The sequence below is a fragment of the Toxotes jaculatrix genome, chromosome 6 (genome assembly GCF_017976425.1).
Source record: "Toxotes jaculatrix isolate fToxJac2 chromosome 6, fToxJac2.pri, whole genome shotgun sequence".
NCBI lineage: Eukaryota > Metazoa > Chordata > Actinopteri > Toxotidae > Toxotes > Toxotes jaculatrix.
Genome location: NC_054399.1, coordinates 9,545,535 through 9,571,733, shown reverse-complemented (window position 1 = coordinate 9,571,733; position 26,199 = coordinate 9,545,535). Strand labels below are relative to the sequence as shown.

General features: G+C 41.7%; 1 protein-coding gene across 1 annotated transcript in view; it reads left to right on the top strand.

Annotated features, from left to right (window-relative positions):
- The window catches only part of agbl4 (AGBL carboxypeptidase 4), a 242,999-nt gene that overhangs the window by 123,154 nt on the left and 93,646 nt on the right, over nucleotides 1–26,199 (top strand). Inside the window, exon 5 of the mRNA XM_041040554.1 lies at nucleotides 7,766–7,982. Within this exon, the coding sequence (XP_040896488.1) occupies nucleotides 7,766–7,982 (217 nt within the window). The remainder of the gene's footprint in view (nucleotides 1–7,765; nucleotides 7,983–26,199) is intronic.

Sequence of the window (26,199 nt, the reverse complement as noted above, 5' to 3'; positions counted from 1 at the left end):
CAGGAGCGATGATGCTGGTGCTGGATCTGAGATCATTTGTCCCACTGTTACTGGCTTGACTCACTGTGCAAGTCAGACACAGTGAGATCAGAAGATATTTTCAGTCATATATATAAAGTATTCACAAAAATAAATCATGTACTTGTGTGATTAAAACAGTATGGCCAGAGTGCAGTAACAGTAGTAGATGTATTTTGCGGAATGTTTCAGATTGAAACTGAAACACTCTTTGAATTTGAAAGAAAAAGAGAAAGAAAATGATAGAAAGAAGAGTCAGTGGGCTTGTCAGGCCTGGTCAGTTGCTGTGCTATTCTATAGAATGTATCTCTAATGGACTGTCTCAAACAAACAGAGTAACATCCTCTATATGATGACGTGATCACTATCCTGCTATGTCTAATGTATACGCATCATATACCTTGATAGTGAGTGTGTGTGTGTGTGTGTGTGTGTGTGTGTGTGTGTGTATCTGTTGTCTGTGCACATGTCTGGTCTCTTGGAACATTATTATTATGACTTAGTCTGGCGCCAGTCTGTCTATTTGGTCCACACTTGTAATCATGCACACACACACAGACACACACATAGATAATGTGATGGGAGTATAATGTTGCACTCTGGGAAATGCTGCATCACACAATTATAGACGGCCGGTCTCTTCTGTCTCCTTTTTCCAACACACATACACAAGCCCACCTCTCCCCTCCCACACCCACTAGCTTACACACCATCACCACTCACCAGGGGCTTAACGCTGACATCATCATTTTATTGGGGGTGTGTGTGTGTGTGTTTGACTTTTTTTTTCTTTTTTTTATGGTTGCCTGTGTGTATTTTCTCTGTGCCCCCCATTATTTTAGACAAATGTGCACCTGCCCTGTTGCCCCATAGGGGACCAGTGGCGCCACAGTGGCGAGGGCACACTGATCATCTGCTTTCTGCTAATTGCCCTGCTGCCCCACAAGACGCAGGGGAGCTAGGTACCAGCAGACCCAGCGTGCTCAATCTAGTCGAGACCCCTCTGGGATATATACAGAGCACATTTTACTTTTTTAGTGCAACTGAGGATTGATTTGGAAAAGCTGACAGCACAGTGCATTGCAGCATTTTTGTAAGAATGTCCATCAAACCGAGATTATCTGATGACTCTAAACTGCCAGTTTGGCTTGGTCTCTCTTTTTAAATGGGCTACGCAATGAAATAATTTCTTTTTCACATTTAGTTATTAAGTAAGATAATATAGCCTTTGGTTATCAGATAAATTTGTGATTTGTAATTTGTTTTTCTCCTTATGCATCCAAACTGCATCATTCTGCAGGTGTTTTACATTTCGAGAGTCACATTTCTGTTTCTGTAGTTTACTGATGGCAATTTATCTCACAGAACAAAGTAGTTATTGTGCACTGTAATATTTGAGTTGATTTAGAAAATGTACTTATTTTTATCTCTGAGTTTTCTGCTTTTACCTCTCAACAGGTCACCATTCACTCAAAGGAGTGGCCCTCTACTGGTCCATCCAGGCACTGTCATACTGCTCAGTAGTGAAGTAACATTACACTTAGTTGAAAAGAAATTGGAAAACAACTAGAGAATTTAATTTTAAGTGAGGTTTACTTGTTTATTTTGAAAATGCAAAATTACTGAAACGTATTGTGCAGTTGTGAAATTCACATAACAAAAAAGAAAAAGTTAAATTATACACACACACACACACATACACACACACAGGGAGAGTTATGAGTTAAAGCTGTGTACCAATGCTGTGTGTGAGTGCTGTACATCTTATGCATTTCTCTCATTTTTTAGCAGATTAGGAGTCTGAGACAGGTATACTGGCTGGTGCACTAGCCATATTGACATTGTAGGACATTTACATGATCATTATAAGAATTTAGTTTCTAAAGTGATCTGGAATGTTACAGCGTGTTTCCAACTCTAGGTCACGAACAGGACAACTAAGTGAAAGTAAAAGAGTCCTTGCAGTATTCTTGTGACAATTAAATATTTATTTTAAAAAAAAAGAAAGTTGCAAGGATAAAGTAGAAGCTTTTTTTTTAAACTAGAAAGTAAATTAGACTGAGAAGTAGAAGATATGGGGAGAGGGTGACATGAAAAAGAGATGATGCATTACACAGATCAGCAGAACAAACTGGGTTACTTCTATAAACAGCAAACGTGTTTTATTTAGATGAGACTCCAAGATTTATGACTGCTTTCAGATTTTTATGGAAATAACTTCACATTTTATGTCCGCTGCATAATCTGAACCCAGGTGAAACACTGTGGGTGTGACCTGATATTGACTGACTTGATTTGGCGAACTCACCTTGAATTTCACGGTGGTCTAAAAGCCGCCAATGCTGCTTCAAATTAACTGATTAAATTCATCTGTAATATGTGAGTAACACTGAAGACTGGCGATGTAACTACTTTTGACAGTGCCTCTAACAGGAAGCCTTGTAAAAGGCCGTCTGATGGCGGTAAACCCTCTGGGTGTTTTGATGTAGCCGTCAGGGGTGTGTCTTATCGAGACATGGAGTGTCTTATGCTGTCATGTTTCAGCCTCATCAGAGGACTGCTTCTGACCTGAGAAGGTTGCTAACAGCCTGTTGTCTCCACAGGTGTGCAACTCTCAGCTCTCTCGTTACAGGAAAGTCCATAATTCACAAGTGTTATTGCTTCCTGCAAAACCTCACTGCTGCTGGCCAGACGACTCTACCAGCAGCATTAATCCCGGCTATTTCACATCATCAGCCCCCGTCGTAATGTGCTTCTTCTCCACTTTATGCCTGCTCACACACTGCAGCAGAAAGTTATGGTTAACCTCTGAAAACGGTGAGACTAAATGTTACACCAAGCGCCTCCTCAGCACCGCCACACTTGTGAGGACAAATCACAATCTATTACTTCCTGCTGTACTCTACATCTGATTCTCTTTCTTCATTGGTGGTGTAAGTTAGTCCCAATCGACACGTTTTCATGAAGCTGCAGTCTAATAAATATACTGTACCACCACATATAATATACAGCAGGCCAACCAAATTACAAAGCAAGCACAGGTTGCCTAGTAACAGTGTCTCCAGAAAGCTTAGTTGCGACTCGATTTGCATCCAAAAAAGATAGGTGGAAGCCTAAAGAATATGCGTATATGCCGTCATGTTGACACACACATGCACACATGCACATATCCTCACCTCCTCACACACATGAATATACATAGCCACACGACTGACAGTCCTCAGATGATTTGGAGGCTGTTTTCTGCTTGACTTAGTATGCAAAATAAGAACGCAGGGGCCATGTTTTAAAAACAATGAGCCTATCTAACATCTGGCATTATTTTAGAGTGCCAGGAAATATTGCCTCTTCAATTATTGGCGTAGTAACACAGAAGGAGTAAAGAAATATGCCATTCAATGTGAAATGTTTGCCAAACGGACTATTTGCCTTAAATGAGGTGGTCGGGATCTGTGGAGCTTGACAGCTATATGGGCATATTGGAAGACATTTAACCTTCCTAACAGTTGACGGGATGAACGTTTGACAAGCTGAAAGAAACAATAGTGAGACAGAAAATAAAAGGGAGTGGATAAGTGTGTGTGTGTGTGTGTGTGTGTACATCCAGGCTTTGTGAGTTTTGTCCTGTATGTTTTTGCCTTTGTCTGTGAGAGTGCTCAGAACAGCAGTGATTGGCGTGTCCTCTACGCTTGATTGATTTGAAAATATAGACAAGATGTCGCCTGTATGAAAGCTACCAATTTATAAGCCTTCATCTCAAAACTTCAGAGAGACGCCGGTGCCATCAAAATCAGAGCGGGAGTTTGTAGCTACCAATGGTTCAGAAGTAGAAAAGCCCAGGCAAGCAAAGTGACACCTCGCTAACGGCTGCCTGCTAGCTCTATGAAACCCTCTCCCTTGTCATTCTCCGCTTGTCTGTTTTTTTTTTTGTCCCTTTTTCTCTGACTTTGTCTCTTTACTTGTCTCTTTTTCTATTTGTCAGCCACTCCCTGTCTTTGTCTACTGTTTCAGTCTCTCTGTTTCTCTTTGCTCTGCCTCTTTCTCTTCATTCTGTAAGGCTGTGATGAAACCCTCTGGAAGTTAACTTGTCCCACAGCTCGGTGTCAAAGGAATGACCTTGATGTGGCTCACATATGGTTTGCGTTTGCTGTGTTGTTTCAGTGTGCGACTCTTTGCATATTCCAGCTTGTGTGTGTGTGTGTGTATGTGTGTGTTTCTGTGTCTCTGTAATCACTGAATTGTAAAACCAAGTGTGAGTGCGTTATCATCTGGGGGAAGCTTCTCCATTTTTTTTCCCTCATCCCATGCAGTGATAATTCTGTTTGGGAACGACGGCACTGTACCACGTCAAGAGATGGGCAGGGGAGAGGCACAGGGAGGTACCATTTAGATAAAACAAATTGCCAGCTGCCGAGCAGGAGCAGCCACCGCTTAGATAAAAACCAAAGGGATTGTGTGCATTAGTGTGCATGTCCTGAAGATTTTGTGTGTGTGTTTTTTTTTTGTTTTTTGTTTTTTTTTATATTTGTGTGCGTGACTGTGGTACCTAAAGCAGGTACAGCCCATTCCTCAGCTTGTAGTATGGGCCTTCCAGGCAGTCTCTTTCCATAAGACGTCACAGAGCTATTTTCTCTGGCCTATAACTATAATGCTGTGATGGGACAAGCAGCAGTAATTAAAATCAATAGCTAGGACTTTTCCAGTCTCTGGCAAGGTCACACACTGCCCAACAGAGAGAAAGAGAAACAGAGAGAAGTGGGATTGCATGGATGGGCAGAGCCAAACAGGAAAATATGTAAAGAGGTGAGGTGTCATCTTATTTTAATTAACCTGCACCTCAGAGGGCTGGCACCAGTGATGCACCAGTGTGTGTGTGTGTGTGTGTGTGCGTGTGTGTGTGTGTGTGTGTGTGTGTGTGTGTGTGTGTGTGTGTGTGTGTGTGTGTGTGTGTGTGTGTGTGTGTGTGTGTGTGTGTGTGTGTGCGTGCGTGTGTGTGAGTTTGTATGAGTCTACATAGTGTTTGAGTATGTCATGTGGAGATTTCTTTGTCCTTGCCAGTCAATTCTATTCTCAGTACATTTAACTTTAAACGCATGTGGTCATAGGAATAATATTCATGCTCCATTGGGGGAAAACAAAAGATTTTGCTTTCATTTTTTCTTGTTTTTTTTTCTTTTTTTTTCTCCTTCTACTTCTTTGTCCAGCTTAACGGGCTGTAAGACCAGGCTGGTAAGCTGGCTCCAGTGGGCAGGCAGGGTGTGGTATAGCTAGCCACTGGCTGAATTAGTATTCTGCTGAGATAGCCACATGCAGATACATTCTCCTTTCTCATCCCCTGAAGGAATAATCAGCCCTGCCTCTCTCTCTCCCTTCTCCCCCTCTGTCTGAGAGAGGCCGAGTGATTTAGCTTTTTGTTTTACTAGGTACCTACAGGGACATATTCAAGTGTTTGAAAATGCATGCGTGTTCACTATGCATTTCTATGCAAGTCCGTAGCCAAACCTGATGTATTAGGCGTCTGAGCAAACACATAAAACTCTCATGTGTCTTCTTCCTGTCCTCCCTCTTTAGGGGTGAGTGAGAGAAAGAAGTTCACTCTGTCAGAGTTAGCGCAGAGCAGTCTGTCCTGTTTGTTGATTATCAGGTCCTGTTCCTATCACAGCCCCGATAGCATCTTCATCTGATCTGTTGCCAGAGACGCTTGCTCACTATCCAGCCCCACCATCACACAGCCGCTATGCCGCTAGCCGCCATCCCTTCGCGTATATCTCCGTATCAGGCCCAGATCTGCCATCGCCCTGCTCTCTCATCTTTTGCTTATCTCCTTATTCCACCTTTCTCCCTGCTCCCAACACCCTAAACTCACCAATCACTCATCGTCCTCATCTTCTTCCACCTTTTATCCTCGTCTCTCTGAGCATCTGCCAGTGCCTCTATGGCAGCACTGTTGTTTCCCATGCTTGGTCTTCTTCACGTAAACTGTCAAGGTGGAGTTACTGAGTGACAGGACAAGACAAGAGAGATTTGGAGAAAGACAGGAAACAGGAAAGGTGGAGGAAGAGAAGGAGCGAAAGGAGGAAAATGCAGTCACTTGCATTCGTACAACATCCTACTCACCATGTCTCAGTGGATGAGGGCTAAACGACGGACGAGAGGAAGAGGAAGACAGACAGACAGATGAAGAGTGTGAAAAGAAAACATGTTGAGTAAGCAGAGAAGTTCTGTGCACTGTAGCAGTACTGTCCCAAACCCCATCAATCGTCCATGAGGTGCAAGGATCAGTCAGCTTTATTTAGCCATGGGCCCAGCGTACAACACACATGCAGTTCAGCAAAGTACACAACCAGCACACACAACAGAGAAGACACAATGTGGAAGACACAGCGCTAAATGCATCATATTTCAAACACCATACAACCCTCAGCACAACATGACATATGACATACTGATACACAGATTAGATGCTTACGCATTCCTCACCCCATTTAATTCCTCTAAATTGCTCACACAATTAAACTACAACTTGAGACATAATGAATAAAACATGAAAGTCATGTTCTAAGCCCATGAACTATTTTTGCAATTCAGTCACATTTTCTGCTTTTCACTCAGACTGCAATCCTGAACACATTATCCAGAAGATCGCATATGATACAATGGTGTCATAGTCCCCATAATTAAAATCTCTTGTGTGTTGCCATTTAAAATGCAAAGCTGAAAACACCAGTTGGCCACATCAAGTACAGATGCAAACCTGAATGTCAGAGGGGAAAAAGACAGGAAGGAGAGCAGATGAATGACATGAGCCATTTTGGTCAGCCATGACTTTGAAACTCGGCTGGTGTTTCTCCTTTCATTCATCAAAATTGACTTTTAGGTTAATTATCATTTGATGTGAAGAATCTTTCAGTGTTCTGCTGCTTTATCATTTACCACATGACATTTTTGTTGCTTACTTGCTGTGGCAATCCTTTCAGAAACAAACTGCTAAACCACCTCGAGGATACACGTCAGTTCTGAATGGGAATGATTTTTGAAACATCAAGTAATTAAGTAATTTCACCTTTGAATTTTTCAAGTTAGTTGACACTTTCTAATTTAATTTAATTTAATTGTTTTGCTGTTCACATCCATTTTCATTCTAAACTTGTCAGTTACGTTTTGACTTGTTTGTGCTTCTTGGGTTTGCCTTAAATGATAAATTGCAACTGTGGTGTTTATAAAAATGATGGATCACAAATTAATAATTAATAATCAGAAACGGTCCCATTTGCATTCATTGATTTTGATTTTTTTTTTTTGTAATCAGAAAGTTATTCATATATAACTATATAATGGGCAGGTCAATGTTAACACAACAAATGGAAAAAAAATGTTTGATTTCTTTGTTTATTTGTTTTGACATTCACTCATCCATTACAAAAGAATCTCTTAGACTTTCCAAGCAGATGATTACCAGATGACATCCCCTTCTTTCCTTCCTTGTTCTCCTTTGCCAGCTGAACTCGTCACCTCTGGAAGAAGGCAAACTGACAAGTTGATGCAACTTCATTATTATGATTTCTCAGTTCTGTGTATAACTTATGTTTCTGTTTCTGCACTTTTTTCCCTTCCCTTGCAAAATTGCTGTGAACTCAGAACACATCTTTACTTGATGCAGTCTTAACCCCTCTAGACCTCATGCCCTTAAATTAAAAGACCTGTCCCGTAAATTACTCTGTAATGTGTTTGTATTTTGCTGTTGCAGGCAGAGGCTTCCAGCCAAAAACGTGTACTACTACCGTTGCCCTGACCACCGGCGCAACTATGTCATGTCCTTTGCCTTCTGCTTCGACCGAGAGGACGATGTATACCAGTTTGCTTACTGCTTCCCCTACACCTACTCCAGACTGCAACACTACCTGGCCAGCCTGGAGCGCAGGAACCTGCCCTACCTGCAGAGGGAGCAACTCGGACTCAGTGTGGTGAGTTAGGAAGTGGAAAGTGGCAGTGGTTATGGCTGGAGCGGAGAAATGAATGGTGGTGAAGATTAGGGGTGGAGGGATTGTATGGTGTAGGGGTGTGTGTGTGTGTGTGTGTGTGTGTGTGTGTGTGTGTGTGTGTGTGTGCGTGTGCGTGTGTGTGTGTGTTCAGAATAAGGACACCCAGATTGGTAACTTAGGTGTGCCCGCCGGTCATAACTTCAGCCTCTCATGTTATTATTAGGATTGTTGCACTCTGAGATGACGGACTATATAAGCCTCTGGGTGTGTGTGTGTCCGTTTTTGTGTGTTTGTATGTGTAAATGGCTCTCTGTGTAATCAGCAGAGCTCTCACCTCGGCAGTAGGAGCTAGTGTATCATACACGCTGCCTCGAGTCTTGTCTGCTCTTATCAAATAATTGTTGGAGAAAAACTCATTAGAAATGCTTGAGAGATTACCACTTTTTCTTCTGTCCTCCAACATTTGTCAGGCAAAGCTTGCTGCGAGGGGGGCAGCCATGAAAGTACAGGTATTTGTCGGGAGCACCTGACCATAAAATACAAAAAGGACTCAAACAAATTTAGAAACCATAGCATGGAAACAGCTGATGATACAGCTGAAAAGGAAGATAAATAAAAAGATGTGATAATATACAGTAATAATAACAATATTAAAATGGACCTATAATTCAAAGACCAGCAACTTGAGAGTAACTATGTCCCACCATTGCTGCTAACTAATCTTCCCTCTCTGTGTGTATTACTGTTGTGTTGTGTATTTACATGGTCTAAATACTAAGCTGTACAATGCTGCCTGTGCAGCACAATCTTTTAGCTTTATTTTTAAGCCACATCATTACTCCGAGCAAGTCAGAGAGGAACAGAGAGAGGACAGACTCAGTTGGTTTGGCTCACAGAGTCCGTATTAGTATTCATAGTCATAGAGCGGTTTTATGGCCGTATTTTTCTCTTTATGTGATCTGGGCCTGGGTGGCAGACAGCCCAGCCCCACCCTCTCATATCTCTCTCTCTGTCTGCTCCCTCTCTTGCTGTTACCCCCCCTCTATCTCATGCACATATGCAACTCCACACACGCACACACACAGGTCAGAGGGGAAGGGATGAGAAGGGATGAGGAGAGCTTTCTGTCTGCATCAGAGTTTAAAGATGGATTGCCGCCGTTTCTGAGGCAGTCTTTGCCGGGACACCACAATAGCTTTAACCTTCTAATGGTTACAGGTATCTCAAAAGGATAGAAATAAGAGCCACGGCCATTTTCACTGGCATTCTTCAGTCTTGCTTACTAATTTGTTTTGTCCTCGATCCCAGTGCGGCCTTTGACACCGTTGACCGTGAAATCCTACTGCACAGGCTTAAGAACTGGGCTGTTCTCTCAGGAATGGTTGTAAACTGGTGTAGATCACACCTGACTAGCTGGGAGTTCTTTGTTTCCCCTTGGTGACTTCTCCTCCAAGAAAACAAACATCACCTATGGCGAACCACAAGGTTCTAATTTAGGTCCCTTCCTTTTTAGCCTCTATATGCTACCATTTGGCGATGGCATCAGAAAGCATAAGTTGTCACTTTTTAATTTATACCTCTATCTCTCTTCATCATAATGAGCTAGGTTGTGTTTTGTGCTCATTGATTTATAAGGCTGGCATTTTTATTGTCTTACTCGAACTAAGATTCACTGAAGCAGAGTGAATTGAATTCAGTGTGTAAATTACATTAAAACAGATTGAATTCACTTCAGCTAAGTTGCACTGGAATAAGACTGTTTGATTGAGAGAGGCAGACAGAGGGACAGACGGGGAGAGAGATGTAACAGTTCTAGGATGAATGAAAAGGGCAAGCCAGGAGGATTTGAATATAATTCTGAGATCAGCCTCTTCACATATTCTTCACTTTAATTTCATTTTTCCTCTGCCAGTTGACACTTTACAATCAGAGTGAAATTCACCTGTTCAGGAAACTAACTTTCCTATCTGCCTTACATGTTGAGTAAATGGAAACCCCCTGGTTCTCCCTATGATTTTCAGTTTTCTGCTTCTCTTCATCTAGCATGCTGACATCTAACAATCCTATAAAAAGAGAAAGAGAAACCAGAGCGACTGGTCACTGTTAGATTAGAAATTTCCTGATGATTCACAGCTACATTTCTCAGTAAAGCTTGAAAGCTCCACTAGTTTTTCCACCATAAAAGACTATCAAATAGGCTTTAAAACTGGACATCTGCTAACATTTTTTCATTTAAATTCAGATTAAGTGTATCATTCAGGCCTTGACAGCCTGCACACACACTTACAGTTCTTTTTGGTGGTGTGTTGTTTGATTCCAGCCTTAATTTTGAATTACGAATGAGCAAGGTCATCCAATCTTCTTGTTATCATCTGAGGAATATTGACAAAATCATTCATCAATCGTTCATTTCTGAGCTTCAGAGACGCAGAATCCATCGTACATGCTTGCATTTCATTTACAGTATTGGTCTAAGAACTGGCATAATTCACAGACTCCAAACTGTACAGAATTCAGCTGCTAAGCTACTAACAAAACAAGCAAGCAAAGGAATCATATTACTCTACATTGACTACCTGTTTCTTACAGAATATACCGTCCAACCTGTGGGACACTTTGGTCTTGGTAGCACTACTTTTGGTGTGTTTTGGTCTGTACCGGACTCAGTATTCACACTGGCAAACTACACATTGCAAGAAAGCTCTAATTCTCCTGATTCTATCTGTGCAAAGCATTTTATGATCCTCATATCACTGCTACAGCTGCAGACACAGAATTGGGTCAGACTTGTGGCTATGGCTCCAAAGTGTTTTCCACACAAAGGGTCCTACTACAGATCTAAAACATGTGTATGCATGTTTGTATATGTATGTAGAGTATGTAATACCTACAGAACATGTATGTTTCTATGTGCTGGTGGTGATTTCCCATCATGCCTAAAACTCACAGTTTTAATATAAAATACACACACACACACACATACATCATACACAAAGACAACTACCAAAAGAGTTTCTCTTATTCCCCAGAGGAGAGGGTTTTGGATTCTTCCTGCTCCTGCTCTGCTTGGTTCATGGCCCTGTGTCTGTTCTTCTGGTCCCTGTCTGACTGAATATTTCCTTCTGTGGACCATACTGACAGTATCTGAGTAAACCTCTCTTTCTTTCTCCCCCCTGAGGCGCCCATGTCCACAGAGACACAGAGGAAGAGGCAACACGTGTTTGACCTTCTACAATACTAACAAGCCTCTTTGAAAAGATGCCAACTGCTTCCTTCTTTCAAACTAATTCCTCATTTCTGTACGGTCCTCAAGTGTCCCCCGGCCATCTGGAATTGAAAGCAACTTATTTGCCCACCTTGCCTGTTGACAAAGCGTATTTCTTTCTTTCTTTTTTTTTTTTTTCTTTTTCACGAGTAGGCAGTGTCTGCCTGGGAGTTGCGGAGACAGCAGTTTGAGTTTTTTCTTCTGCTGGCCCCAGAGGGGAGAGCAGGGCTATGACACTATTAGTCACCTCTGACACAGCACAGCCTCTGCCTGTGGACCAGATGGAAAGAAAGTGTAAATGAGAGACCTCAGGGTGGGAGAGTGGGCAGGCCACTGACTAGCCTTCAGGTTGTCTGAGACCCAGACTGCATGCAACTCAAGCGCTTCTGAGTCCTTGCTCGCTATCATACCGTCATTCTGTTCATATATCCACATCAAGTAACTTTGTATAGAGTTACTATTGATCTCAGAATCACAGTGTAGAGATGTCACAACCACTCAGTTCTTTTTTTCTTTTGAAATCTCACAAATCAAAGCAAGATTATGATAGATCACTTGTACTCTGTTGAAGACAAGCAGTGGTCACTGTCAGCTGCAGTGACTTAACATTACTTAGGCTGTTGTGATTGAATTTTAGGCCTAATCCTGTCTGCTATCAGTGTTCAGGTGCCATGTCTGGGTGTCTGTTCAGTGGGAGTGGAGTCTCCAAGAACACTTTTTATTTATTTATTTATTTTTTTGACTGGAGCAAGAGTAGGGGACTGGAGTGGTGTGGGCACTGCAGTTATATCTGCCTGGCTGCTCTCTCTCTCTCTCTCTCTCTCTCTCTCTCTCTCTCTCTCTCTCTCTCTCTCTCTCTCTCTCTCTCTCTCTCCTTATCTCTGTGTTTGTACACTGTGTGCCAAGATCCAATCAATAGCCACTCCAGCCGTGGAGAGAGGAGAAGGTCAGCAGCCACACTAGAGGAAGGAGCCAGGCTAGGCAAACTGATGGAGACACAGAAAGCACAGGAAACACACCACAGGCCAGGCACGTTTCCACAGGACACAACAGGATGAGATTAGGCAACATGGACTTCACCCCTGTTAATGAGAAATCTTATGATTTCTGCCTCCCAAGGACTTGCAGCGCTGTAAAAATTCTCTAATTAAAATGTGTTTTTATTACATTAGAAAATAGAGTCTTTTGAGCCCAAACTAGCTCTTTGTCAGGTACAGAGGTATCAAAATTAAAAGCAGAGGTATTCTGATACCTCAGTGCTCGACAAAGAATTGATTTGAGTTTAAAAGTACTGCTTTCTCTAATGTAATAGAACAGAAATTTCAAACAGAGCATTCTACTGTTTTGCAGGTCCTTGGAAAGACAGAAATCGCAACTACAGTTTAGGACTCACCACCTGCACAAGAAAGATGTGGGCGTGTGTGTGTGTCTTAGAGCCATACTGAGATCTAACTTAATAAAAAAAAATTATATAGATATATAATAAATAATAATTGAGCTGTCTAACACATTAGGAACAGCACAATTGTGTCTTTTATGTGAAGATGACTGATTGACACATTTCATATCTTTGTAGCAAGTGTTTCACACATCATACATTATCATGTAATGTAACAGCACCCATTGTGCCAAAAGTGCCTGTTTTAATTACAGTAACTAATTAATGCCAACTTTCTGTGAAAGCTGATTCTGAGAGCTGAGTTCTTGACACTGGAGCTATTCTGTGAATGGCTCTGTGATTGGTTTGTAATGAAGAGAGTCCTCCAACTACTGACTGCCTCCTTCAAAGGCCAGCACCTGAATAGCCAATCAGCACTTTATCGTGTGGATGGGGTGACACTGCAAAGCGAAACCACATGATAAATGTGAACATCCACTTTGTGTTTCAGTAAGGGAAAGTGCACACTAGCTTGGTGTGAATACTGGTGAGACACAGATTCATTCATGGAGGATGTATGGAAGCGAAAAATAACTTATTCATAACAGTGTCAGTACTTTTCACTTCAGTACCACATACAAATGAGACAGATGGATTCAGGCAGACAATTAGAAATGTTAGCTATAGATTCCCCCAAACGTAGATAGTTGTTGCTTTGTTAGCATATATTCAAGACAGACACAAGCACTTCACCAGTCAAGCAAGCTGGCACCACTCAAATAAGTAAACTGCTTTTCCCCAAGCTGAGAGGTAAACAGCTCAAGATAACACAGTTTTTTTTTCTTTAGTGGCAGACTGTTCATGAATGCATTAGCTGTGGCCTTAACATCAAACAAGAAAAAAACATATTTTTAAAAAAGAAAAATGCAAAAGAAAAAGACAAGGCATACAGCTATATCAGCGGGTGGAAATTTAATTTTCACTCCATATTTCTTACTTCCTCACCGACGTCTGATGAAGTTCCTCTTTGTGTTTGTCTTCTGCTTTATGGGTCCTTGCATTACCTCTTTGTCATTTTTTCCTCCCCGTTTTTGCATTTGTCATAAATTCTTCTCTGTTAGCCTCAGGAAGTTTTGTATTTTCCTATGTGGCAGCTGACAAGTATCTGGATGAAAGCGCTGGACTCTTTATTGTCTAATAATATGTTAATCACAGCCTACAGCACCTCAGTGTCAGAACTCTGAGGAAATTCCTCAAAGATGGAAAGGTCATCGTTGTATCATTGTAGGTTTCTTGGCAACAATTCTTGTTTTTATGCTGCTTCCTATTTCGCTTCATTAGTGAGTGACCCTTATTCTGTCAGACGCGTTGCACCAGCATGGCAATATAGTCAAATGTAGGAATCTGAGAAAAAGGTTGAGCCGTGACAGTGCTTTGTCCCAAATAGTTGACTAAGAAAGCTGGTCCAAAGGGAGCAGAAGATAAGCGGGTTTATGATCTATGTCCTTACGTTATAGTGCTGTATGGTCTCTTATCTCCAAGCAATGGTTCCCCCAGGAAACTAGATGCTTTATTACGCATCCCCCACCCCTGCATCTCTCCCATCTCTCAGGCGATCAAGAACGCAGTAATGAGGGAGAGCTGGTGAGGATTGGGAGGAGGTAGGGAGTGCATTAGGCATGGTTGTTAATGCGTAGCCTAGTATGAAAGGGAGGGAGTGTGAATCGGGTGTCTGCGCCAGAGGTGTGTTTAACTTTATAGTTTTATGCAGCACAGGGCAACTGTGTGTGGAAAAAAAATTGGGAGATAAATTGACTAAAGTATCACAGGTGAAGCTCTCTGAATGTGATGGTGTGCTGTTCACGCAGCGCTGACCCCTTGTTGATCCTTATTATGATGTTGGCACAAAAGATTTTGGGTTACACAGACAGAGATAATATTTATTTTGGAAATTGGAACTTATTCACACCTTAATGGCTTAGCTCTCTGTCTCTCTCTGTCTCTTTTCTCTCCCTCTGTCTCTCTCCTTTGCTCATCTCTCCTCTCTTTCATTGAATAGGAATATTAAGCTAATGAAAAGTCCTCTTAAATGGCTGATGTCTGTGGGCCTACAGTGCCGTGAACCGGAGTTCTGTGGTCGGTGGATAGTTGACTACCTGGCTTATGAAATTAAAGAGGAAGAAGAATGCCATCTCAAATTGAGCCCGTGCAGCACTCAGCAGACGCATCTCTCTCTCTTTCGGCCTCTCTTTGTCTTTTCATGTTTCCCACCTCTTGGGCTTCAGAGGCAAATCTATTCCCATCCTCACAGCTGCGTTATAGCCGTCTATCTGTCCTCCTGTGCCAATGGATATTTACTCTGCCAGCTTCCTAGATGACTCTCAGGATGGAGCACTGAGCAAGGAGCACTCACTCTGTCTCATTTGGGTGTCAGGACTCAGTTCCCCAGGGGAACACAAAGAGGGAACAAAACAGATAGCATTCAAGGCTTTTAATAAATCAGAATACACCTTTCTGACAGTGTAATTGCTTTCCATTGCTTGGCCCAAATTTACCAGCAAACAGGAAAGAGAAGGCAAAGAGGGGAGAAAACAAGAGAAAGGGAAAGACAGAGAGAGGAGAGTAACGCAGAGCGGGCTGTACAGTAGATCATTTGTTCAGGGGAAAAGAATGAAAATTAATGAAAAGAGAGTTGCTCGCCCTCCAAAGGCAGCCAAGCTTGAAATTCACTTTGAAGGAAACTTAATTTGTTGTAAACGGGCAAAAAACATATTACTGCACAACGCGTAGAGGGGCTGCGCTGTGTGTCCGTCTGCTGCGTCTGTCTGTCGGCATGTGTTTGTGGCAGATGAGGACGCTATGCTCTGAATAGCTCAGCTGAGAGGAGGGAAACACAGGAGCCTGTTAATAACTCCAGTAACAGCATTCTCTTTCTACATGACTGCTCTCCAGCACTCCCTTCTAGCACGTCTGAATACAACTCCAGGATGTGGAGGAGAACTTGTCAAAAGTTACTTACAAGGAATAAAGTTTGGCCTGTTCAGGTGTGCGTGTATGTTTGTATGTGTGTGCGTGAGCGCATACATATGTACATGTGGTTATACACTGTTTTGTGTGTGCCCCAGCTGGCATTAAAGGAGTGGTTTTCATTTTATTAGATTAATTTTATTAGAGTTATTGGCTGCATTCGTTTTCCATGAAGAGATCCATTTCTACAGCAATACTAGTCTAAGTGATGGGGGACATAATCCACATTTCTTGTTTAGTGCATAAATGGAGTACAAAGTACACCTGAAGCCAATAAGAAGCTTCTCCAGTGTGAATTAGTCAAATCAAGTAGTGTTCACTGCATGATACTTCACCCAAAGGGCTAGAGAGGGAGAGGCTGTGTTGAATATTTGTCATGCCAGTGTGCTGCTTGTTACATAGTGGGAAGGGTGGGGAAACCAGTTTAAATGGCGTACAGGTGGCATATATATAGGTGGCAGGTATGACGCTGAGTCTCTGTCAGCTGATAATCAAACAGCAACAGCTGGTAAAGATGCTGTGGCAAACTTTATTTTCATCTTTTCGCAGTTTTTAAGTGAGGATCCAGTTTCTTTTTGGATCTTTTTGGAACACAAGACGTAAAATTTGTTTATATTAGTCTGTACTGTATGATGTCATTGGTACATGTGGCACAGAGCCTACTCTTTCTCTGAATTTTTGGCTTGTAAAACAATAAAATCATATATTAACTTTTAAAAGCCCATTTTCTGTAACTTAAAGTATAAATTCAGTTAGTGTTTGCATTTTATAGTGTAGTATACAACACAGACTGTGCCCACAGCAATGTGTGGATGCCAGCTAATTTGTATATTACATATATATTGGTTTTTATTTGTGCAGGATAGATTACTTTGGAACCCTAGATACAGAGGATTGATCCAACCCAATATGTTTAGTGGTAAGCTGGAGACAAAAGCCAAGGATGATTCACAGGTCATGGTTAAACGGTATGATTGCAGACTTGCTGCAGTTTTATCCTTGCCCACAGTTATAGACCTCACGACTCAACAATTGTGTGTGATAGGAATTCTCTGTAAAGCAGATCAGATGTCTTATGACAACAAATCCTTGACCTGGGCCAGTGCTATGAGCTCCCAGCTTCCAGTTCCTCAGCACTTACTGATGGTCCCCCTGATGCCTAGAAGAGTCCAGATTTCTATGAAGGCTTGTACAGTATATTGGCTACATGGCTACATTTGGAGCGCTTAGGCACGAGATGTTTAATTACACTCTAGGCAGAAAATGGCAGGGAATGTCAATAAATTGAATATTTGTAGGATGAATCAGGTCTTTCAGGTGATATTTCCAGCCCTCTTCAGGCCTTTGCTGTTCTCTCCGGTCTAATGGCCTCTCACCCATCCTTTGGCAAAGGCTGTGACTCCTCACCCTCCTCCAGGCTCAGCCCCTCTGACTCAGGCCAGCAGCTCGGCACACCTGGGGGGCCTGGAGACCCCCGATAACAAACAGCTCCAGCCAAGCCACTAGCCTCCTCACACCTACACAGGCATTTACCCACCACAAACAAACACCTTGCTCTCATTCCAGGCAGGTCTATTTTTTTTTCTTTTCTTCACCATACCCACTCCCCAGTTGCACAAAAAACATTTTCTCTTTTATTCTGTCCTTTTTTTTTACCCAAAGTGAGAAGAGAAAAAAAATGAAGGAAGTGACGGGTCCCATTTTTCCTCCACTTTTCTATTCTCTCTCACCTCTCGTTTTCTTGCTCACCCAGCCCCAGCTTGTGTGTGTGTGTGGGTGAGTGTGTGTTTCTCCCCCATGGTTGAGCGTCAGCCTAAGTGTGAGAGAGATGGATGCCAGAGTCCCTTTCTCTCCTAAGGCGCCATGTCTCTCCTCTCTCCTCTGCCGGGCTCGTCTGCACCTGCATATTGTGATATAGTGCCTCTGTTCAGCCATTCGATTGCCTTTAACAGGACTGGGGCACACTGGCCAAATTGAAAGGGATTGCGGCCTGCTTTTCATCAGAGTCACAGCAGAGCAGGGTGCAGGGTCCATGGGGCACAAAGGGCCATGGAGGAGGTATGTGGGGTCTCTTTTTCCGTTTCACTTTTTTTTTTAAACTCCCTCCTATACTCTCCTTCTCTCTTTCTCTCCATCTTTTTTTTGTGTTTCATTGTTTGATGCCATCTGATGGCTGTGGAAACATTTTGTGGGAAATGAGAATTCTGTTTCCCGTCAATCCATTTCTGCATTTCCATGCAGGAGTTCCTATTGATAACGAGGGAGAAAGAAAATCAACCGCAGTCTCAAAGAAAAATATCTTCATTTTCCATTTAGTTGTCTCATACTTTTGAGACATGTCATATGCGTGTGCCTTCTCTTTTCATGTTTGTGTCTTCAATTCTTTTGTGGAAGACACGGTTTGAAAGGACCCATCTCCCTAATGAAAAAATCTTCTGTGTGTGCTTTAATGAGTAAGCAACACTTACATATACTTTCAGCTTGTTATGTCAGTGGAGTGGCAGGCAGACACACAAATATGCAGCCATGAAAGGAAAAGAGTAGCAGAGAAATTAAAGCTCATTCCCATACAGAAGTACAGATATTAGTGATAATGCTGATAAAGCTGAAATGCTAATCATGTAAAAAGGAATGAACTAAATCTCATTAACGCTGTTTGTTAGGCCCGAAAGAATCAATATCTTCAAGTGAAGTTGCCAGTGGTATTTTCTGAGGCTGAGTGTATTCTGCATACATTAATTTTTGCACATTTTTCATTAATATACTACAACCGGTTTAAGTAAAACCTCATTTTGGTTACTATAACCCTCTCCTCTGTAGCTTTATCTTTTTGCAACTTGCTGTTATTACTGCCCAATTTCAGTATCATCAAATCAAATCGGTATCAACTAGTGTGAGCTAATAAAATCAGTGTCTAAGTTCCCCGTATCATTCTGCTTCAAAAGTTAGCAGTGACAGGACTCACACTGTTGTCAGGTAGCTCGAAATAATCTATTATTTCTGTCTGATCAGTTGAAGTTTACTTCAGCCCAGTTGTCCAACATGAAGGATAGAAAATGAATGCATTCACCCCACTGTTTAGGATAATAGATTGACAATATCCAGACAGATTACTGGCGCCACTTACACACGCTAGTGCCTGCATGCTAATTTCCAAGGCAAAGACCTGACTCCAATGACTGATGGCTTCAAATAGCAGTGGATGCATGTATGAATGATGGAGACAAGACTTCTTACCCCCTTCCTCCTTTTTCCACCTCCTCCTCTTTGTTGCTGTGGAAACAGGCAGGCAGATTTGAGGCTCCTGTCACCTATTGTTGCCCTGAAGTTGTTAAACTTTAGTGCCCACATGACAGTCTCACAGGGACGTGTGATTCCATGAAAAGAGAAAGTACGCATGCAAGCCCGAGCAAGCTCACAGCAACACACACGTGCATAATGACATTTCTACACACGGCACACGCACTGACAGTGTCTTGAGAGAAATCTGCCATCTATTTAGTGTCTTGACCTCAATGTTCAGTGCTTTTTTCTCTATTGACTTAAGGAATGGTGAAGGGAAAAGAAGGACCAGGGGTGAAAGAGGAAAATGGAGAGGGCACTTGAAAAGGCAGTAACCTTTTTCTGCTTGGTGTGTGTCCGATAGAGACTCCCCATAGTATGCTATTGTGGAGCTGTCAAACTGCCTCCCTGTGAATTCAGAGAGACGCTTGAGAGGTACATAACGCCTTGTCTAGAGCTCCTCCAGTGTCCATCTTCTTTCATTCATGGATCAATAGTTGTCTTTATTTTGGATTCCTCCTTCTTCTTCTCCTCTCTCTCTCCTTCCCTCCATTCATCTTTGACAGGGCAGCCCTAAATGTCTGCTTTAACTAGCTGCTCACAGCCCTCCTCAAAACACATTTACATACACATCAATCACGCTGTCAAAGGTAAAGGCATGACGCCGTGTAAAAACCAGAATTGGATTATGGCCTTGTCTCATCCCTGACACTGACTGCTTGGCTGGCTGGCTGACTAGACTGTTGATGCACAAGTTAAAGAGCTTCAATTGTTATTGGCTGGTGTTTTTCCCATAGTGCTTAGTGTTTACTGCATGCATGTTTCTGTGTGCTGAACAAGGTCTGCAATATCCATAGAAATGGATTTTTCTCTCTTACAGTAAAGCACATACATGTGTTTAACTTTGCTTGTAAAAAATACTGTTATTTTGATTCTAGTTAATATTTTTTAAGCCAACATAATAATTCAGTCACATGCATGAACTTAGATCTTAGTTAACTTGCTAAATATCAATACAAAAAAAACTTATTATTAAGCACATAAGGAGATGGTTTGGATGGTGAATATGATTGGACTTTAAAACTCAGCTGGTAAACAAGCAGCCAGCGAAGAATGAATGAATGATGCTGCTGATCAGTTAATACAAGCACAACTTCAGTGCTCTGCCTGTACTGAAGCAATGCTCCAATGCCAGCTATGGTGTTCATAAGACTATACCAACATATCTGATAACCCATATGACCACTGGGCATTGGGATTGGTTTCCTGATTTGCAACTGTTACAGTTAAGGTTTGGTTGGGTTTAGGCAAGAAAAATATTTGTTTCAGGCTAGGGAAAGACTGTGGTTTGGCTTAAGGTTAAGGTTAGGAAACCATTGTAGTAGTGATAAAAAGAAACTAATGTTTACTGTTGGTAAGAACTTAGAAATGAACAGTGCTCTCTCATTTCAAAGTCACACACTTTGTAGACCCAACTATTTACCTCATCCTCATCAAAGGTTTTGAAACACTTCACAAGGTAACAAGGTCAAACATAACAAAGTCACACTACTTCTACCTTAGATTTTCAGAGACAGTCATAATCCTTGAATTCCCCCCCAGGGGACAAATAAAGTTCTTGATTGATTGATAATTGAAAGAGCCACAAGAAGGAGGACTTTTCTTGTCAGGCAAATACGTATTGTTCTAGCCATTTGATCAAATAACCATTTGTGTTGTTTGTTATGTGGTCTTTACCATATCCATGGCTATACATTGGAAAAAATGGACAAGTTAACTGGCAGCATGTGGTTCACTGGAAATTTTCACTAAAAGATATAAAGGTCTTCTGAAGTTAAGTTCAAACAGTAGAGTCTGATGTTAAAGGCGAGTAAAGTAAGGAAAGAGAGGAACGGGTTGATGCAGGAAATCCTCTGTGGCCGGGGCTTGTAGACAGCAGCATGTATCACCAGGCCCATCATCACGGCTCATTTGAGTGTTTGATCCTAGGCACTCATTCCTCGACGCAGAGTTCATACCACCCAAGGGTGGCGTATCCGTAGCTTATATTGGCAAACACAGCATGGTGAGAAAAAAGAAGCTTAACCCCTGAGGTATTGCCATCTGCTGGTGTAAAGCCCCCTTATTCCCTCTCTCAAATGCTGGTAATTAATAAATATTACGCTGTACTGTAAATGCTATTTTTGCATTAATGTGTGGGCAGGGTGAAAAACATCACAGGAACTCCAGCCTGTTAATTAGAGTGTATTTATGGCAATTAAAGCTTCTGCTTTTGCGGCATGGGAGAGACTAACTGAAACACATGCTACTGTGAATACCAACACTATCCACAGTTCAAACCAGTAGTTTTAAGTAACAGTAGCTGTTTCAGGTGAACTACTGCTCTGCTATTTCCACCCTGCAACAGCAAAGAGGAAATGTAGTTTGAAAGTCGACCTAAAAGTGAATATAGGCTTAATATAGTGTCATAGAAAGTTGGCGGTTTTACACCATTGTGACAATTAAATGTGATGTCCTGTCCTATGTTTTTACTCTGTTCACTACATTATGCTTCTGTCTCATGGCAGGGAGTTTGACCACGAATATTTCACTATCCAATTACTAGGTGAAATTGGCTGTTTAATTTTACAGCCTCAATGAAGGCGCTCTATCAGAGTGATGGCCATTCAGTTAGCCCCCTAATACCACCCCAGGCAGCCTGCACATCTGAGAAAACTTTTCGTGTGTGTGTGTGTGTGTGTGTGTGTGTGTGTGCGTATGTGCATGTGTGCTTGCAAAGTGCACTGAAAAAAAAGTCACTGAAGAAATATAAATCAAGCAAGGTGATGATAACTTTGGCGTTGACACTGTGATCCATCGTCTTGCCTCCGCACTGACTGTTTTCATTTTAGCCAGCAGCAGGCTGCGACTAAGAGGCTTTCTACCAAAATATAATTGTTTAGGAGTAATGAGCTGGAAAAAAGGACAGAGAAAGGGGGAAAAGCAAGAGAGAGAGCTTGGAGAGCAAGTGAAAGATTTAATGCACTACAGTAAACATGACTGACAAAATAAGCTGCAATTTGGAATCATGTATGTAATTATGGCCTCACTCCTTCCAGTACCTCTGTCTGTCTAACAGTCTGTCAATAATGTTCCTCTTTTACATCTGCAACTAACACACATCTCATATTGGGATTGTGTAGACATTTAATGTCACATACTTACATGAGGTTTTAAAATACACCATCATTTTGCACAGTGAACCCTGACGGTTTAGATGTCAGTTCCTCTTGCAATATGTATGTCCAGTAAAAATAGCTTTCAAGAGTGACTTGACACTAAATCTTGTATAGAGGAAAATCTTTGCTGCATAGACCTCTTTGGGCTGAAAGGCATAAAACCACATCCACACAGAAAAAAAGCCCCTCTTTAAACAGCATTTGTGGGGGTGTGACAATGAAATATGACCTGGGAAATCCAGTTGGAGGAACAATTTATGTGTTTAAAACCTTATTAGATGCCAAAATACAACACAGTGGTTTGCAGTACTCACAGATAGGATATTACAACTCTGGAACTCTTGAATGTTATCACAGCAGCATCTTTTCTGTCTTCTGTTGCAATGATATTGAGGTAAACAGCAGAAATACATAATTCACATGTTAAAGTAATCCACCAGGTTTACACACTTACATGTATGTGATTGGCCAACACAGCATCCTTTCCAGGTGACAGCACGTTGCATTGCAGCATTGTTTTGGACAACCACTCCTTGACAACCCTCTCTTTAATAACCCTCTCTGTGTCCACGCACTTCCTCCAGTCAGACGAATGGCTCTCAGTCATCCAGGTCATGGTTATCCAAGAAGAGGGCAACTGGACTTGGTTGTAGTCTAATTCCAACTACTCTTGGACTTTTGTAGAACATAGTCCAGCTGTTCTTGATTCAACTCGTCTTGGAGAATGAGAAGGGCTGTCTTTTTCACTTACAGCCAATGTCAAGGTGAATGTAGCTTAATCTGATGAACCTCTGACCGCACCCATGATCACAGCTAGTTGTGCTCATGTGGCATGTTCAAGTGGGTTTACATGAGTATAGTTCTTTTTGGAATGCCTTGTCACAAAGTTTTCCCCAGCCTAGAGTATCCAGACAGTCCATTTGTGAAAGGTATTTTTCTGTCACTTAGTGTGTGTGTGATTGGAGCTATACTGAAATTTTGTGATTATTTTGTAACTGTCCTGCACCACAATCAATCAAGTTCATGTCTTTAAAGCTGCAAAAGCTCACTGTTTCGTAGCTTAGTGTAAACTCAGTCAGTTCTTGCTTTATGTAGTAGGTCTATGGTCAAGATCTTCCCCACTGCAGATACCCACTGCAGAGACGGTGGAGCATAAAGGTAGGAGGAAAAGTAAGATCGAAGGAAAATCCTTATCTGTCTGGGAAAACATAGGAAATTATGGGAAAGTATAGAGAGTATATGTGTATGTATGTGTGATTGTGTGTCAGCATATCATATGCTTTAACAGTCCACATTACTCTTTAGCAGAGGGTTTTTTTTGGTAAATCATTGGCTCCAACATGACTTTGAGGGTGATCAAGGGTAAGGAAGAGTTACCAGGTTGAGCAGATAACATTGATTTTGATCAAGACTGACGAATACAGAGAGAGAGAGAGAGAAAGAGAGAGAGAGAGAGCAGAGCAGGCTGTTTGCAAGACATCAAACTTTCCACTCTTCCTCAGATCAAAATTACCACCTTAGATGGGAATGAGAATTTTAATTAGAACTTGGGGCTATCTCATCTCCGAGTGTATGTGGAGCTAAAAGACTAATTCCCACCACACAGTCCCACATCCCCCACCCCTACCTTCACAGGCCACTTTGTCCGTTATTTAATAGGCTCTTTGTTATCTATCTACTTGGGTTTGCCAGGTACTTAGAGCCCCTCCATTGGAATATTAGGTATTCTGATGAGGCAGGCAGCTGTGTGCTCCACGCAGGTGGTGCCTTCTGTACTCAGCACTCTCAAAAGAACGGCTCTCATATCTCCCCCAAACTTATCCTTTTTATGATTACAAAACACAGAGCCGCAAATTGTTATGAACAAGATAGATATATTTACTGGCAGCATAAAATACAGTGGCCCCCAACAATTCAATCCCTTTCAGGTTGATTCGTATTGCTGAGTGCACTCTCTTAGATGAGGACATTTGGTAATAGGGACCATGAATAGCATTCAAATTTGCCCTCTCCAAATGGGGTATTATGTGATAGAATTGGTAGAAATAGAGACCTTGTAGAAATGGTGTACAGTGTATTCAGCCTGTTTGTCCTGGACCACCCTGGTCAATGACAGAGCCATAACCTTAGGATAGGTCTGGCTGCATTGGATGAAATCAATAGCTTAAAAAAACAAGTGATAAATATCAAGCCAAACACAACCACAAAAACACTTTGCAGAGTTAATGACCAGCCAAAAACATGCAAGTGGAGAGTCAGAAAGAATCTTGTCAGTGATACAAGATGTGAAAACTATGTTGCTTGCATTTTCTGTCTAGGCTCTATCCAGATTTAATTTACACCTCATAATCACAATGCATATGCTGTCCCTTTGCAAATGGAAATACCGTCTTGTGTGAACCTCATGGTTAGTCTAATAACTAATTACTGAACCTGCACGATTTAAGCAGGAAATCTGAGGAATGAAACAAGTTATAGGACTGCATATCATTTTCTTTTTGTTTTATATGTAAAATATGTGATTTGTATTTTATAGCTGATATCTGAAGCTGTATGTTGATTAAACAAGGAGAGTAGGAACAAGAAGAAGTTTTAGACGCCTGTTACTGCAACAGCATTTATGGATACCATAATGTATTATCCACACTCCCACCCTTTTTTGTATGTGTGTGCATTTGAGTATTTCCAGCATTAGAGAGAACAGGGCAGTAAGCGTTGTCAGGTGTGGGCTGGGACCTTATCAATGAAGCGGCTCAGCCTGTAATTAGAGCTATAATCACCTCCCTAATTCAACCACTGCTCAGCATTTCACCCAACTCACTGCTCGTCTCCCAGTCCTCTCTCCCTTCTTTTTCCCTCCTCTCATTCTTTGTTTCCAAACAACACTCCTCTCTCATTGTGCCTCCATCTCTTTCTTAATCTCGTTTTCGTTTTTTTTTGCCTTCTCTCGTTCACTTTCTATCCCTTTCTCCCTCCGTTACTTTCTTCTTCCCACCCCGTCACCTCTGTCCTTCACCGGTGTGGATCTCAAGCCAAATGAGTGAATTCTTCTCATTAGCAGTGCATTGGGCCAACGTGCCCGGAGGGAGACCGAGCGATCTTAGCACTGAACAGCTCAGCAGAGCTCTGAGGGGTCAATGAGCTGGTTAAGGAGTGATGTTTAATACTAGAGTGTTAGGCAGGGGGGTGGGGAGGTTTTATAGTTTCCTTCACTCGTGCAAAGGCGCTTTACTACATGTGCAAATGCAAGTGGGAACGTGGGAAAATACACCCAAGCCTCATGAGTGAATGTGGTCCAAGCATTTAATGATATTAATGACTTTATTTCAACAGCACTTTTCCAAACAAAGTTAAGAAATTCTTAACATGGTAAATAAAGTACTTAACAGACTCATTAAAACCAAAAGAGAGGACTTATAGATTTTCTCTATCCACTCCACTTCACAGAACTTCTTCGGGGCTGTACATTCCCAATAGTCTTCAGTCAGTATCTATGGTCTACAAAAAGACCATAATGCCATATTCATTATAACTTTGTGGTTCCTTCTTTTTAAAGATTTTCTGAAGCACTTTTAATTTGCAGTAGTATCTCAATGCTTGAGGCATGCTTAAGTGCAAAGACCAGATGGGGTATGGAATACTTTTTCAGTATTTATAATCGTGCTGTAGCCAAACAAGCACTCCGCAAAGTAAAAATAACAAACTGTGCTGCTGAGCAGGGCAGACTAACCGCATTACCATGTCGCAGCTATGCTAAATATTAGTAAAATACTTCTTTTTAAAAATGAACCAGGCATACTCCAGGGAAAAGGATGTCATTGTCTGTCGTGAAGGCTCTCTGTGCAATTATATGAACAGGTTTCACACACTGTTACTTTTTTCCCAACATCCAAATATGACTAATTGAATGCTACACTTTTATTGTGTTTTAAGTTAGTTGTTGCCTGAGTGCGCTTAACAACGTATCTCCTATACAGTTTTGTGGGAACAGTATAGTATAGCAGGGATATCGGTCTCTTCTGCTCAAAG